This window comes from Sphaerodactylus townsendi, linkage group LG01 (assembly GCF_021028975.2).
Source record: "Sphaerodactylus townsendi isolate TG3544 linkage group LG01, MPM_Stown_v2.3, whole genome shotgun sequence".
In the NCBI taxonomy this organism is placed as follows: Eukaryota; Metazoa; Chordata; class Lepidosauria; order Squamata; family Sphaerodactylidae; genus Sphaerodactylus; species Sphaerodactylus townsendi.
In genome coordinates, this window is record NC_059425.1 from 99,775,778 (window position 1) to 99,792,140 (window position 16,363).

Consider the following 16,363-nt stretch of genomic DNA (forward strand, 5'->3'; position numbering starts at 1 on the left):
AAATGCGTATTAAACTATGCAAGAGGAATAAAGAATCTCACAAATCCAAAGGTGGTGATGTCTCTTTTTTCTGTACCTTTCCCTCTATATTTCTGGCATCCAAAATTGAACACATTCCATTCTTTATGTCAAACTTATCAAAATTAAACTATCTCCAGCTGCCAAAACAGCTACAAGAAAGAAAATCAATGTTGTTATATCATAAAGTTCTGCCAGCTAGCTGTGGGATTTTCTCCCATGGCTTGCAATGTTACACTATAATAAAACTCAACATACACAGCAAAAATAGCACACATACACCAAACAAAAACCCTCCATAGAGTGGAGGTGTAGTATAGACAGTGATTAAATAATAAACATGCATGTTATCCTAACATGTTATGTAATTAGAATCAATTGTCAGACTCAACTTAGAGTAGCCTGGAATGCAAAGCAGGAAATGAGAATTCTGCTGACCTATTAGAATTAGCACAAATGACCTTTGTAATGCAATTATACTGAAATATAGCTAGCTGTTCTCCTTAAGGTTATTATGAGAAAGTTTTTGTACAATCCAATGAAACTAATTATTCAACTTCTCACATTGTAGATTTCCCCATCATTTTTACAGTTCTTTTCACAAATACAGAAATTGAAATCTGATCACTCAGAATGTTTATCAGCAGGCAAGGATCAGTGGTGCCAAGGAGAAAATAATGGTGGGGTGCTGGCCCTCTATGTGTATAAAATCCCTACAAGACAACTGATTTCTAGCTTCTCTTTGAGATATCGTTGATGTGATCCTTTCAACCAGCATTTTCAAGGGAACTGAAATCTGAAGAGGTAAAACCAGTAGAGTGTAGTGTGAGGGGGGCTATTTAACCCTTTTCTCAATTAAATAAATTGTCCCAAGTTGCTATTTGGTCCTAGTGCTCCCCCCTCCAGTGCTATTTGGTCCTTGTGCCCCCCCCCCCCAGATATCTATTCTGTAAAAAAAAATTGTGTGGAGGAATGAGACATACTGTCCACAACACTCTTGAAAAGACCATCGTTAGATCCAGGTGATCTGGCCAATTACCGCCCCGTCTCGAATCTTTCGTTTCTGGGGAAGGTAATTGAGAGAGTGGTGTTGGAGCAGCTTCAGGGCTTCCTGGATGACGCATCGGCTTTCGACCCCTTCCAGTCCGGCTTCCGTGCTGGGCAATGGAGGCGATGAGACACGCTCTTGTCGCCATCATCACAGACACGCTCCATTATGCAACTTCGACCCGGGCGGTCGAGCTTTCGCTGGTTTTGTTAGATCTTACCGCGAAGCGTTTGATATGAGTCGATCGCGCGACCTTTTGACTCCACCGCCTGGCCGCTTCCGAGTGCGGGGCACCGCTGTCCTCGCCCCAGTGGGATTGCCCTCGGGCTTCTCCCGGGACCGGAAGTCAGCTGAAGTGTGGTGCGGGGATGAAGCCTCCCGAGGAGGTGCCAGCTTCAGTGCTGAATTACCGCAGGGAGGCGCTTCGCTATCCCCGCTATGGCTAATGGCTGTAACATCTATATGCGACCACTTGCTCAGTTGAGTGCGGAGCTTTGGGCTGATCTTGTCATCCAGCCTATGAAGCTGATGACACTCAGCTCATTCTGTTGGGATGGAGGGAGCGGTTTGTCAGCCCCTGCGGCTCTCCAGCATTGTTTGAGCCCGGTAGCTGGTTGGTTGCATACAGAGCAGCGAGTTGCAACTGAGATCCATGTCGAAGACAGGAGATCCTCTGGCTGTAACTCGCATGAGGGGTGAGGTTAGGAGATTTCCAGCAGCCAGTGTGGGAGGGGTCTCATTGGCGCCCGACCCCTCTGTTACGCAGTCACAGGGGGTCCACCTGGATTCGATGCTCTCTCAATGGAGACCCAGGTGGCCCATACAACCCGGACTGCATTTTTGCACCATCCTTCGCCAGGCCCGGGCGAGTTGGCATCCCTTCACCTCTCCCGATGGCGGATCTGGCCACTGCATGATCCCATGCAACGGTTCACCTCCAGGCTGGACTATTGTAACTTCGCTGTGCGCATGCCGGCCTTCCCTTGCTAGTTTGATTCGGAAGTTCAAAAACTGGTCCAACATCACCGGCAGCACGCCTGCTCCAGGAGAAACGCCTCTCAGCAGGAAGACTACATCCCAGCCTGTGTTGCGACAGCTGCATTGGCTCCGGGTTGGAATTCAGAATCATCTTCAAGGTGTGGGTTTTGGCCTTTAAGGCTTTCGCGTGACCTGGGACCCCTCGTACCTTCGGGACCGCATCACCCCATATGTCCCAACTTCGGCCTCTGCGCTCTGCAGAGGCCAAGCTTACTGGTGGCCCCCCTGCCCCTGCCTGATCTATGTCTGGCCTTTGTAGCCTTCCACGCTGCTGGCCAGGACCTTTACGGCACTGGCCTAGGCCTCAGTGGAACACCCTTCCTCCAGCTGTCTGGGCCTCTGCGGGACCTGGGTGGAGTTCCGCAGGGGCCTGTGGCAACCTGAACTTGTGTTGTTCCACCGGGCCTTTGGAGTGTCCAGCTAGCTGACATGGTGCCCTGCTGCCCTGCCCCTAGGGCAGTTACATCAGGGTCCCCTCATATTGAGGGGTCCCTGCCATCCCCATGGGGGTAGGTTTTAAATTGGGGTCGGACGCCTTTTATTATGTATTATGGTTTTTTGCTGTTTATGAGTTTTAAGCTATTTTATGGATTACTATTAATGTTTGTTACCGCTGTTTTAAAGATTTTAGTGACTTGTTTTACCATGTTTTATGCTGTACACCGCCCAGAGCCCCTAGAGGATGGGGCGGCATAAAAGTTTAAAAAATAAATAAAATAAATAAAAATAAACAGCCCCCACAAAGGAAAATAGGATTTTATCTAATGGGTTGAGTAGAGTGGTTCCAAACGCTGGCACATTAAAATAATGTTTATCTGTATGTATATTCTTTGTTGGATTTAATCAAAGCTAACTCTGGGAGAAGCCAGAATTGTCTATGTATTGTAAGGAATACAGCATTACCATCACTAAAGCTGCTTAACAAAACACGAGAAAGTACAAAGCTGCAGTGATTTTTTTAAGGTGGGGAAGAGTCCTTTCACATACACTAGAGAATTCAGTAAATCAACTCCCAAGCATAACTCATAAATTACCTCACCGGTTTCCTAAGCACACTCAACAAGTCTTCCTGCCTGTTCACAGTATAGCCAACCTATGATGTCAACAGTCCACCTGCAAACATGCCACAACTCCAAGGTCAGGGTAACAGGGACATGATATAAAAGCCATGCAAACGTCAATTAAGTGTACTACTTGTTTCACTGCCAATTTCATCTGATACATATTTTTCCCACAGAAAGACTTCCCCATTGCTTCCTACATTTTCTGTCAAAAAAATTCAGGCACTGTTTACACAATTCAAAGATCATATCATAATAGTGCAGCATTGTAAGAGAAGTTCAGAAGAGAAATTGCTTCATATTTTCACATTAGAAGACTATAAAATGAAATCAAGCATCTTTTGCTATTGCTGGCTGATACAGATGAAACAGCAACTACAAACTCATCAGCCAGTCTGTCTGACAATTTATTAGCATAAGAATTAATAGTATTATGCACAGATATAGGATGGGTGACATCTGGCTTGACAACACTACATGTGAAAGGGATCTGGGAATCTTAGACCACAAACTAAACATGAGTCAGCAGTGTGAGGCGGCGGCCAAGAAAGCCAGTGCGATTTTGGGCTGTATCAATAGCAGTATAGTGTCAAGATCGAGAGATGTAATTGTACCTCTCTATTCTGCATTGGTTAGACCTCACCTGGAATATTGTGTATAGTTCTGGGAACTGCTATTCAAGAAGGATATTGACAAGCTGCAACGGATGCAGAGGAGGGCAACAAAAATAGTATAAAATGAATAAAGGTCTGGATAGTTGGAGAGGGTACATATGAAGCTTCCTTATGTTATATCAGGGCTGGCCAAACTGTAGCTTGTGAGCCTCATGTGGTTCTTTGCCACATAATGTGTGGTTTGCAGCCAGGGAGGCTGGTTGGTGGAGTAGGTCACTCTGTGTCCTGGCTTGTCTCCTGCTGTGAACGACCTTGTTTTTGGCTATGCTACTATCCTTTGCTACAGGGCAGAAGTGGCGGAGCGCCAAGGGGATAGGGGTGTGTATTGTGCACTGGGTGCATGCTGGGGGTGGAAAATCGCTCCCAGCCCCTCCCCCTTTTCCCCACGCCCCCCGCAGCAGCTCCCCGCGGCACACACACACCCTGCCCCCTTCCCACACTTACCTACGTTCCTTTTCTTTTTAAAGTACTTTTTGAGGCTGAAAAAAGCGGCCTATTTACAGTTCAGGCTAAAAGCTGCCTGAGGAACTACAGTTCCCAGGAGATCTTGGGGCTCACAAGGTCTCCTGGGAAGTATAGTTCGTCAGGCAGGTTTTTTCCTGAACTGTGAAGAGGCCGCTTTTTTCAGCTTCAAAAAGTACTAGAAATAGAAAAGGAATGTAGGTAAGTGTGGGAAGGGTGTGGGGCATGGGGGGGGGCATGGGGCCCCCAGAAAAAGCACACTGCGCACCGGGCGCAGTTTGGCCCAGCTGCGCCTCTGCAGGGGAGGAAGGGGTGGCAAAAGCTTGGGTGTCGGGGTCAGAAGTTCCCAAGGCCCCATAGCCCCTGTAATTGTACAGCCTTGACAACATATTAGTCAGATTTTAAATGACTCAACAACAAAGTCGCAGTATTTCTACTAGCAGTAATTACATTGTCATTGTCATTAGCAATACCTGTTTTTACCCCTGTTTTTACCCCTTTTGTTTTTATTTTTGGCAGTCTCATTTAATGTTAATAAAATTAATAAAAATTACATACATTAGTTATTAGGTATGTGTATTTCTTAATATTTACATGAAAGATTTGTAACAAAGATCCTTATCAAAAGGGGGGCCCAAATCATTTTCAGGGAGCAGTGTGGCCAGTGGATTTGCCCTCCTTGGGGCACTTACCCCGGTGGAGGGGTAATCCTGCCAGTGTGTGGCTGCTGCCCCCCACCCCTGGGCACTGTAACGCAGTGCCGAACACTGCACTAGTGCCCTGCTGTTGCCAGCGTAGTGGGGGTAGAGGTGGAGCTGACATTAGTTGGCTTCCTTCTGGCCTTTGCTGACAGTAGGCTGGTGGCCCACAGTTTGCACTTAAGCCAGTCTTTTGGCTGGCATAAGTGCAGTGAAGCCCATTGGGGCTGCGAGATGGCGGGGAGGCTTTTCGACTTCTGCATGCCACCAGGAAGGCTCTTTGTAGGGTGGCAGCTGGGTGCAGCTGCGGCACCACACTCAGGTGCCTGGTTCATGGATGGGACTGTTAATATGCATTAAACAATTAAAAATGTGTGTAACATTTGCTATTTCTTGTGGCTCTCAAACATCTGAACTTTATTCTATGTGGCTCTTATGTTAAGCAAGTTTGGTCACCCCTGTGCTAGATCAAACCACTGGTCTGTCCAGCTCAGTTCTGTATAATTGGACTAGCAGCAGCTCTCCAGAGAAGTCTTCCCCAGTACCTGGTACTTGAGATCCTTTAACTGAAGATGCCAGAGATTCAGTCCAGGATCTTTTATGTGTTGTTACTATTGACCAATAACTTCACCAACCTGAGCTGGGCCTTAATCTGCTAGTAGGAATTCACTGATCTTCGACCATTATATAATTTATAAAAGCTTAGTAAATTATTGGAGCAATAAATCAAAAGATCAAAATAACTTTGGAACATGTTTTAAATGTCTGATCCTAGAATGCAAATTAAAAGGTAAATTTATTATATGTTCTTAAAATAATAGCTGTTAAACTTTAAACAATGAGAAGAAACAAGGAATCAGGTTTGACCAATGACACAGCAGGACAATTCCTGACATATGCCAACTTTGGAACTCAGTCAACTCGTATATAGCTACCAGTCAAATGCTTCACAAATGGCCCAGTCTAGCTACATTCATGTATGGGTGATAAATAATAACCATGAAGGACAGGATAGTCTTGCAAATGTGGGTGCATATATCATATTTTCAGTAAAGATGCAGTACTCACCACTGATATCTATTGTGGATTATTGCATCATCTTTTGACACAAATATTTGAGCTAAATCATTGCACGTAATTTCACTCCTCAGAACATAAAGGTCAGGAAGCCAAAAGAGCACTGTGTGGGTTTGGAAGAGGACCAGATCTGGACAGCTAATATATTGGTCATTTCAACAATGTTATAATTCAGCATTTAGCCTTACTCATAAAATTCCAGAAGACATGAATTAGCTTCCCAAGAGTGCACAAAAGGGTTGAAGTCACATTATGGATTACTACTCTAAAAGGAAGTGCTAACAGTTCACTGCACTTGAGGTGAAATGAATGTTTCCTGGCTAGATACATAGAAAGAATACTCCCAAGGCCAGAGAGTCCTGATGACGGCACTTCCTGAATGCTAAACACACATCTACTCAGGAATCCCTTCCTTCCTTGCTGCAGTAGTGCCAGAACAACATCACAGTTAGCCAGACTTTGATGTCGCTCACCCAGTGTGCTGCCCCATGTGAGGAAGCCAAGCTATGCTCTGGGAAGAATAGATAACACCAGAAGAGGACTCTCTTTTAACACAGATCTGTTCTTGGTCTCCATCTGTAGTACAGCTCCATACATCATCTTAATAATTATTAATAAACCAAGCTGTAATTTTTTTAGGTTGATGTGGCAAGATCAACCAGCAACTCAGAAAAGGAATGTGTTTTACACTATAAACCATGAAAAGGGGTCTTTACATATGAACAATGCCAGAATCCATGAGCTCAGAGCTTTTGATAACACAGTGGTAACTTTAACTTTCTTTTTGTTCCCTTAGATTATATTCTCATGACACATCACAAATTGGTTTGCAAACTCCAATTGTTTGAAATGCAGCTTGTCATAGCTATTTTGTTGGATTGGCATTCCCTATGTGTACTGGCCTTCCCTCCTGGTGGCATTGTCATGTGTTTCTATGTTTTATTGAATTTGTTTAAATGTTTGATATACACTTCATTTTAAATGCTGTTTTAATGTCTGATATTCTTTTCTGTTTGCCACCTTGGGGACCCTGTTCGGAGGAAAAGGTGGCATAGAAATGTTTTAAATAAGTACATAAATAAATGTGACATATAGTGCGGCTATCAGAGAAGCACAAGTGCAAAGGCTCTTGAACTCATGAAACTAGTTCTGTAGTTCTTTGGATCTTGGGCACCGTGATTTGCTAATCTCTCATTAATGCTATCCCTGCCATGTAGATAGTGTCTCAGGTCCAAATGAGATAGGTAGCTGTAGAGCCACGTGTTTAAGGTGAAATCTGCTGCAGTCACAAAGGGAGTGTGTGTGCAGAGGGGGAAAGGGGTTCAATCTAATAAAAAAAAGAGAAGCCCTAGTGAGAACTACATAACTCTTATCCCCAAACCTCTTCCCAGGCACAATAATACTGGACATGAACCTGCCTGAAAATTGTTTGGGAAGAAGATGTGTAGGAAAGGGTGAGCAGTAGGGAAGGATCCTTTTTATCTGCCCCCTCATACAGTTTGCTTCCTAAATCATACTCCTCTCTACCTGCATGACTAGATTTGCCCTTAATCAGGATTTGCCATTAATTAGTCTAGTTCAGGGGTAGGGAACCTGCGGCTCTCCAGATGTTCAGGAACTACAATTCCCATCAGCCTCTGTCAGCATGGCCAATTGGCCATGCTGGTAGGGGCTGATGGGAATTGTAGTTCCTGAACATCTGGAGAGCCGCAGGTTCCCTACCCCTGGTCTAGTTTGACCAGTACTCTACACATTCTTTCAGTAGGATTCTGTAGCATTACATGATCAGCTCACAAGCCCAACCACAACAAAATCAGCTGTTTTCAAAATCCTTTGCTGGATGTGTATGGGTGCACATGCGTACATACATATTGCATTTAAAATGTTACATACATATGATTGATTTTTGTCTTCATTCCTCAAAGGAGACAGACATTAGAACAACGTTAAAATAATGAAAATGAATTAGTAAGTAAAACAAACAAACCTGCCAAAACTATTTTGCTGACCTTGGCAATAATTTTAAAAAAAGTTCTCCCAAGAGTTTCTTTCTTAAAAGTATAAAAAGTGAAACGAAAAGACAGAATTCAAACTGAGGACACGCTACTTACTGTTCCAACTAGAGGACAAATAAAACCAGCCCCGATACTGGCCCTCACATTGCTAATAGGCAGGATGAAGCCTGTTGGAACGCCTTTTCTTTCAGGCATGTGTGAGAGAGACAGGTGAGTTTTTGCCATGCAGATTGGAAGATTTCCAAATCCCTGAGAGGGAACAACAAGCAGGTCAGGTTATAGTCAAGACTGTGTGCACTCTGCATTTAAAAAGAAATCCTGATACAAAGAAATCCAGGTTCTGGGACCAGCATCAATTATGTCCATTTGCATTATCTCTTTTAGATTCAGTAGCTGATTCTGCTTCTCTCAGTGCTATTCAATACAAGTCTACTCAAAACTCTACTTCATGGAAATAATTCCCAGGAAAGTGCTCTTAGAGTTGCTCCATATGAGTCCTCAGAATAGACAAGGAACTGTACAGTGTACCGAAGCCCTAGCCTCTGACTTCAAGTGCATTTTCATGCATGGGGAAGAGGGGGTGCTTTTCTGCCCCAGTTTCCAGTACAGTTAACTGAACAATGTAGCCTTCAGCTTGGGATATACAGGGGGGCTTATTATTCTCTGCGTGGGCAATTTCACTTGTAATGCCACGCTAGTTTAATATTACATAATTGACAGTGCAATCCTAAACAGTTATGATCTTGTGTATGTGTGAATGTGTGCGAATTCACTGCATCATACATCATTTCCAACATATATGTTGAGCCTTCAGGACAGCAGACAGAATTAATTGATCTTTTTATGGATAAGGGAAGGCCCCAGCACAGTCCTCAGTCAAACAAATACTCAATATAAAATTAAGCAGAGTAACATTTATGATGCACCCAGCCACACACATCAATGCTGTTTTTACCTGTTCGGTATAACGATCTATTTGAGACTGTGCTACTGGTGACAACTCTATATCTTGAGCTCCGTAAACGTTCTGTGCTATGATCCTTATTTTTTCTACAACTGGAAGCTGTGGAAACAAAGTGGATAACAAATGTTAACACATGTTTGCAAGAACCTTCATACACTCTTGGACTGCAAGGTTTGTTTGATAGGTTTCTGGAGCAGATTTTGAACTGAGCTGTGTAGGTCTCCCTGGGGAAACAATGCAAAGTGCTAATATTCATTAAAGGTGTGTGCTGTGATAGAAAGTAGCTTTTGGTGTCCTTTTTTATGAGAATAAAATAAAAGGTTGATATAGATTTATTTATTGGTGAGAGATCCAAGATATATAACACATTATATGGACAATAAGCACACCACATCAAATGCTAGGATATTTGTTTTTAATCCATTGATTTCTTGACCAAGAGAAACTTGACAAGTGTGCTGTGGTTTTAGTCTGACATGCACTATTATACATGTGAAAAGTCCCTACTTTTTCCCCCATGGCTGAATGGCCACTTGTATTAGTCATTGTGACTAAAGGCACTGAGTAAGAAAATAGTCTATCAAGCTGCAGAATACCAAGTACAGACTATGTTTTAAGGAAACAATTTATCTTCCTACTTTTTCTCTGTGGTTTTCCAATTTCACCATACCAAGTATTGTTTATGTACTTTAAAATAATTAAACTGCATTCTCACAAGGATTTTTTTTTGTTTTTGAAATTATTTGTTTTCAAGATCTATTTTCTTCACAGAGTAACTGTGGTGTTACCTCTCTGACTTTATTTCTTGGTATGATGAGATACTTTGTGATGATGTAATCATAATGCTTTATGTTGATTTTACTGTGTAAACCAAATCTTTCAAAGGATTTTTTTCTTCCTTTCCCCCCATTGCTCAGTGGTGGCATGTGCATTCAATGGAGACATCTTTTTTAAAACAAAAACAAACCCACTTGAGGAATGATCAGTGCTAGAGAATGTGTGAAGACGATTTAAATTATACTCAGCAAGAACTTGTTTGTGCTCCCTTCTACTCTTATATGCCTGTAAATAACTAACATGTTATCTATCATATTACTTTTTTAAAAAGAGGTGTTTAGAATCTTGATTATTAAGGATAGAAATGCAAATAAACAAATGACTCTACTGGAAAAGGAGAGACAAAGGATACAGAATATTTTTAAGTCAGGGTTAAGTCTAGTAACCTTCCCTGTGTAGCAGTGGTTACCTCAGCCAGATTTCATTTCATGATTAAGGAGAAGCTGCAGAGAATGCCTAATCACTAGAGCAGAAGGAATTTTCTAGCAGGATGTCTTAGAAATCAATAGTGCATTGATCAAACTGACTGGCTTGTGCTTCGCTAGCTTTGATTGCAGCAGTTGTGTGTGTAAAGATCACTTAGATGAAAAGTGCCATAGTAATGGAATGCTTCAATGCTTCCTTGTAAAATGACAGGGTTTAACCTGTCCATTATCCAATTCAGGAAGAATCTCAACTACAACAGTGTTTTTTAGCGAACAGAGGGGGGCAGATGTTTTAAAGTCAGCATTTGGAATTTAAAGCTGAAATATATGTATCAAGTTGCTTAGTGAACTATTCACTTACAGCTTACAGGTGAAGCAGGTTGTTCCTCCTCTGGACTCTTTATTAGATCCTATCATCTTCCCATACATCTTAATCCAGTGTGCCTTGTTTAGGCTACAGATGTTTTTCCACATTAACATGAAGCCAGTGCAAGAAATCATCTGGAGCTTTGTGCTGGGATGTCAATAATATGCAGGTTATACTCAGTTCTATCTCACGTTTCCAGCAGATCTCAAAATTCTGGCTGGACTAGGTCACAGGGACCATCACACTCCAATCCCCTTCCACCTACACTGACTCTCAATTTGCTTCTTGGCCCCAACTCAGGTATTGACCTTAAAAACCCTATATAGCTCGAGGCGAGCATCCCTTAAGGTCTACTCACTACCATATGAACTTACATGACCACCACAGTCAACTTCTGAGGTCCTGCTCTGGATGCCGCTGTCATCTGTTATTGAAAGTGTAGCAACCTGGGACAGGGTCTGCTCCGAAGTGACACTAAAACATATAATTTCCTTCCAGGAAGATTAGTCTGTTCCCTTCTATCACTGTCTTCCAACTGAAATGATATTTTTTTTATTTTGCCTAGCATCCCCTCTCTGTGCTTGTTGACCTCTGGAATAAGGAAATGACTGGGGCAGTTGACACAATCACTTCCAGGCTTTCTCTCTCAAGTATTAGATAGCTCCTTAGTTTGCTATGGAGCTGGGACCCTGAAGATTTCAATAATTACTAGTCAATCTTAATTGGTGAGCCAGGTTACTGAAAGGGTGGTGGCTGGACAACTCCAGGCTTTCATAGATGACAGAATATTTTCAGATTCCTTGTAATCTATTTTCAGGCCTGGTTACGGGGCTAAAACTGCCTTGGTTGTCTTTCTGCATGGTTTGTGCTGGGAGATGGACAGAGGGAGTGCGACTGTTGAGTCTCCTGGACCTTTCAGTTGTTTTTGATGCCATCAATCATGGTATACTTCTGGACTGCCCAGCTGGGCTGGAATTGGGAGGCAAAGTTCTGTGGTGTTCCAGTCTTACTGGAGTATAGATTTCAAGTGAGAGAGACTGCTGTTAGCCTCTTGGCTTTTAGTCTTTGGGGTCCCACAAAGTTTGTCTTTAATGTTCTTTAATATTCATGTTCTTTAATATTCACTTAAAACCACTAGGTGAGGTTGTTTAGAGGTTTGAGCTGGATTGCCTTGGGAGGCATTTTTTAGAGCAGATGTGGGCTAATAAACTAAAGCTTAGTCCCAACTAGTGGACTGAAAGTCTGACCCAGGATTTAAGGTGTCATCCATTGTGAATGGGGCTGCACTCCCATGAAGTAACAGATCCACAATCTAGGGGTGCTAAAAGAAGTACTAAAAGTGTTTTCTAAACACTGAAGTTTACAAGAAGCTCTAAGAAATGTTCTCAATTTAATCCTTGCCATTAGGTATTTCTTGGATGAGCTGCATGCTAAACTAATGTGGTTAAATTGTATCCGGCTATGTTGTATCTTCATTTGGAGCTTTTCATGCATACTGCAAAGGACAGTAAAATCTAATGAATGCTTAAGGTAATGCTTTGTGAGTAGCTTGAATGTCATTCTAGGAGACTGTAGAGAGGACTTCATCTGGTAAAATGTTGTCATAATAACATATATTACAGTACTACCATGTCAGCTGTCATTGTAAATGAGGAAGAAAAATGCAAAACATCCTCATTAATGTAACTTTGGAGTGTACTGTGGATATAGCCAAATTCTAAAATGTGTAGTGAAAGAAAACATTCTATTCTATGCTTAGCACACTCACACATGAAGTATAACATTCCTTGCTGCTTCACTGTCCTATTCAGAAAATAAATGTTAACATTAAGGAAAACAAGTTGGAACAATAGTATCACATCAGAGTGATCAGATTTCAACCACATTTGTTCTGAGTTTGTAGACCACAGACTAGTCACAGGTTACCTATTAAAGAACCTTAAGCACCTGACAACTGCCAGCTGTGGGGATAGGTTCTGAAACTTCTTCGTGCAGCCCTTTCATGGCTATGCCATTAAACTCGCTGCTCACATATTTCAGCTATTCATTGCAGTGCTATCTCATGCACATTCTGAAAAGTCAAAAGGCCACTGATAATTTGCCTCTTAAAGGGTTTCAGGAAGCACATTACTTCTGCAGCTTCATCACGCCATGGTTTTATACCACTTAAGTATATTCTACTTTGGCCTTATGTAGCACAGTAACAGAGTTTGTATTAACATGCAGTTTCAGCCCCAAGGGCTGGCATAAATAGAAACTGACCCTTTTGAGTTAGAATTCATGTTAAAAGGCACTCTTATACTAGTACCCAGATGAATGTGGCATCCAAGATTACTGCAATTGGGCAATGATCTAAACCATTGTAATTATCACTTATAAGCACAAACTGGAACCAAAGCTACAAGAATGAAGCATTACTGAGGGTCTGTTATCACAAAATCTTGTTTTGCCCTGGACAGCAATCTACAAAAATAGCAAGCACATCTTCCTGAAAAGTTATTAGTCCCTTTCATGTCCAACTATTTTCAGTGATGGAACTCTGTTTCATTCTGGTTCAATTGTTCCCACATATGACCAAAGAGACAATATGTTTATGACTGTACAGGAGGCGGGGATATTTTGTAACACAGCCAGCAGAAGGATGATTTCCCAGGTCATTCACACAAACATTTCTGGGACCCGTGTCCCAGGTCTATCTATCATTGTAATACCAGGAGATCACGGAGGTTGGCAATCCTTGCAGAGCTGTAAAATTGCTCTTTGATTAAAGTAAGTAGAAGAAAAAATGACCTGTATCCCATAAATGTTTTCCCCCAGTTTAATGAGCCTCTTCCCATTCAGCTTCTTCTGCCAGAGGAAAGCTCTACTGGCAGCAGAACTGATGCGCAAGATGCAAGCAAATACACGTTTCCAAATATTACATTTTTGAGGTGATAAATTCACATAGAGAGATCAGTAGATACAAAGATAGTCACAGAAAATTCTTCTGTATATTCCTCTGTTCCCCTAATGTTTATACATGCACTGTATCTATTGAAAGGGCCTTCTTTGTTGATTTTGGTAGCTGAATACAAAGGAAACTTGTACTTTAATTCAGTGAACTACCTCTAATCAAAATCATAAGTTGTAGTGTGTGACAGAGTCAGATCAGTTCATTTAAAACAAAACAAAGTGTTACTGAACATATGACCCAGTAATTGGAGTCAGCCATACTGATCAAAAATTCTTCATGTCTACATAAATACATGGATAATTTACAATTCTTCTTACATTATGCTTTTAAACAGATACTCTGTGTCATTAGTTTTTCAAACAAAATTCTCAGCTGTCAAATTCAATCTTCAATAAAACTTGATGCTTTGCTAAAGCCAAATAATTTCTGACTGCTCACAGAGACAATGTCATGATTTTTAAAAAAGAATATTGGCCTCATGAATCAAATGTTCTAACATCAACATATTTTTTTCTTTCTTTGTAATGTATCTTCAGAAGACTTCTGCGTGGGATGAATTATTCATCCATAATGAAAAAGACAAAAAATTAATCACAAGTATGTAGCCATTGTGGTTTATACTTCTCTTGGTTGAGAAACAGAATTACAACACAATAACACCTCACATAACACTTCTGAAAATATGCTATATAGCATGATTTCTCTAAAGATGCTTCAGTATTCAGTTCAGCAGTTTAGTCACTTCTCTGGCTGAATCTCTTTGCCAATGGCATCATTTCCCTTAACATATAGAGGTATTTGCTTAACTTCAGTACAATGCAGGGTGCATCCTAATTATACTGCTTTTTAAAAGTAGGCATGCTGTGGTCCAGAATTGCAATACACTGCTGAATGAGGTGAAGCGTTTTCCTCTCTTTCTTCAGCTCAAGACACAGCCACTCAGGCAGAGGCGTAGCTAGGCCAGAGTGCGCTCGGTGCACACTCTGGCTTTTTCGCCTCCCCCCCCCCAGCAGCCCCCCACGTGACCAGAATCGGTACACCCAGTGCGTTGTGCACCCCCGATCCCTGGTGGCTTCGCCACTGCACTCAGGCAAGACAGTAAGACTGTCAAGGCCTCTTGGGGGGAGCAAGCTGATTGTGCAGAAATGGAGGTAACTCCCCCGCCTCTGGGCTTCATGTCTTTTCCAAAGTGACTGCAATGGTGGTGATGGTTTTAATCTCATTTCTGTGGCCAGGCTGCTGTCCTCCCAACAGCCACTTCGGTGCTAGAATAAGAGTAAAGGGACGACAGAAAAGGGTGGGGTGGGGGGTTGTTGGAATGGATGTGCCCTTCTCTTCCATCCCTGGCAAAAAGGATGGGGCTCACAGGCTACCTGACCTCTACTCACTTCAGTGCAGTGGCAGCAACTTCAAGGTGGGAACTACCTGCCAATCACAAGCCCTGCTGGGAATGGATCCACCCTCTTTCCTGGAACATATGGCTGGTGCCACATTATAGAACAGTGCCCGAAAGCACAAGAAGTGGCATGCCAAAGAGCTGCACGGGGCTCCAAGCCACTTAGTATCACTGGTGTATATATTCAAAAAAGAAAAAAAAATAACAATTCTCCCCAGCCCTGCAGCCGTCAAATTAGCAAATGCTAAACATGAAAAAAAATTAGACTCAAAAGTTATCAATTAATGTGGGCTGATTTTAGCTCTAAAAGTTTATACAGATGGCAGATGGGGAACAACAGGCATTTTCATAATTCATCCCTTCATTTAGAAAACCATGGTGAGCCTTTAAATAGCGTATCATTTATTCATAACAAAATACCAGAGAACTCTATTCCACTGAAAGTGTTTTATGAAAAACATAGCGTGAAACAGTCAGTGTAAGTTTATATTGGACATGACATGAGGTGTTACAGAGGTCACATTACATGCATACTTGCTAGTGCCTCAGTAGCTCTGGTGCTACTCTGAGGAATAACAGACTCTTTACAGTTTTGCTACGAAGCATGTAGCCTTACTGAGACCAATATTTCAAAAACAATCTAACCCATGCGCTGCGTCTCCAGTGTTTGCAGACTGATGAAACAGGCTCTTTCAAATTGCCACTCGCTAAAACTAAGTACAGAATTTACCTCTTAACTGCATCCTAAGCCATGATCGCAAAAAGCAACAGCAACACACACAGTGACAGCTGTGTTTAGAAATATCAGACACAAGGAACTGTCACTTCATTATTTTAGACAACTCTCCCCCACATTGTCATACAGGGATAGGTTTCCTCATTTGATGGCCTTGAAACATCACTGTGATGTAGCAGTTTAATGACTGGCCAAAGCAATTCTCACTTTTCATGCACTAAGAGGTTCCCAAGATGGGAAGCTAGCTAAGTCCTGACATTATAAACAATGAAAAAAAAATCCCCATTGTGGATATGACCATTTTAAACTGGGCAGCTGCCATGGAGGAGATCAAAGAGTAGAAGCACCAGAAATAACACCCCCCCCCAGCAGATGTGCTGAGATAAAATGAGTTAGAGTTGCCTCTCCACATCCAACTCATTGGGTCACTCAGGGCCAAACTAGACATGACGCTGTCCTTGTGGCTGCCACAAAGATGCTGCTACCATTTTAAAATGATCGAAAAATGCTGCAAGGGCCTGATCCTGACTGATGCTGATCCCGATTGTGCCAACAGTACAGCCGTTTCCTCCTCCCCCCAAAAAAAGAACTGAT

At 42.2% G+C, this 16,363-nt stretch overlaps 1 protein-coding gene across 1 annotated transcript in view; it reads right to left on the reverse strand.

The window, feature by feature from the left end:
• Positions 1-16,363, reverse strand: part of MTHFD1L (methylenetetrahydrofolate dehydrogenase (NADP+ dependent) 1 like) — a 165,252-nt gene that overhangs the window by 36,283 nt on the left and 112,606 nt on the right. The window contains 2 exon segments of the mRNA XM_048488844.1: positions 8,188-8,340; positions 9,047-9,154. Coding sequence (XP_048344801.1) covers positions 8,188-8,340; positions 9,047-9,154 — 261 coding nt within the window.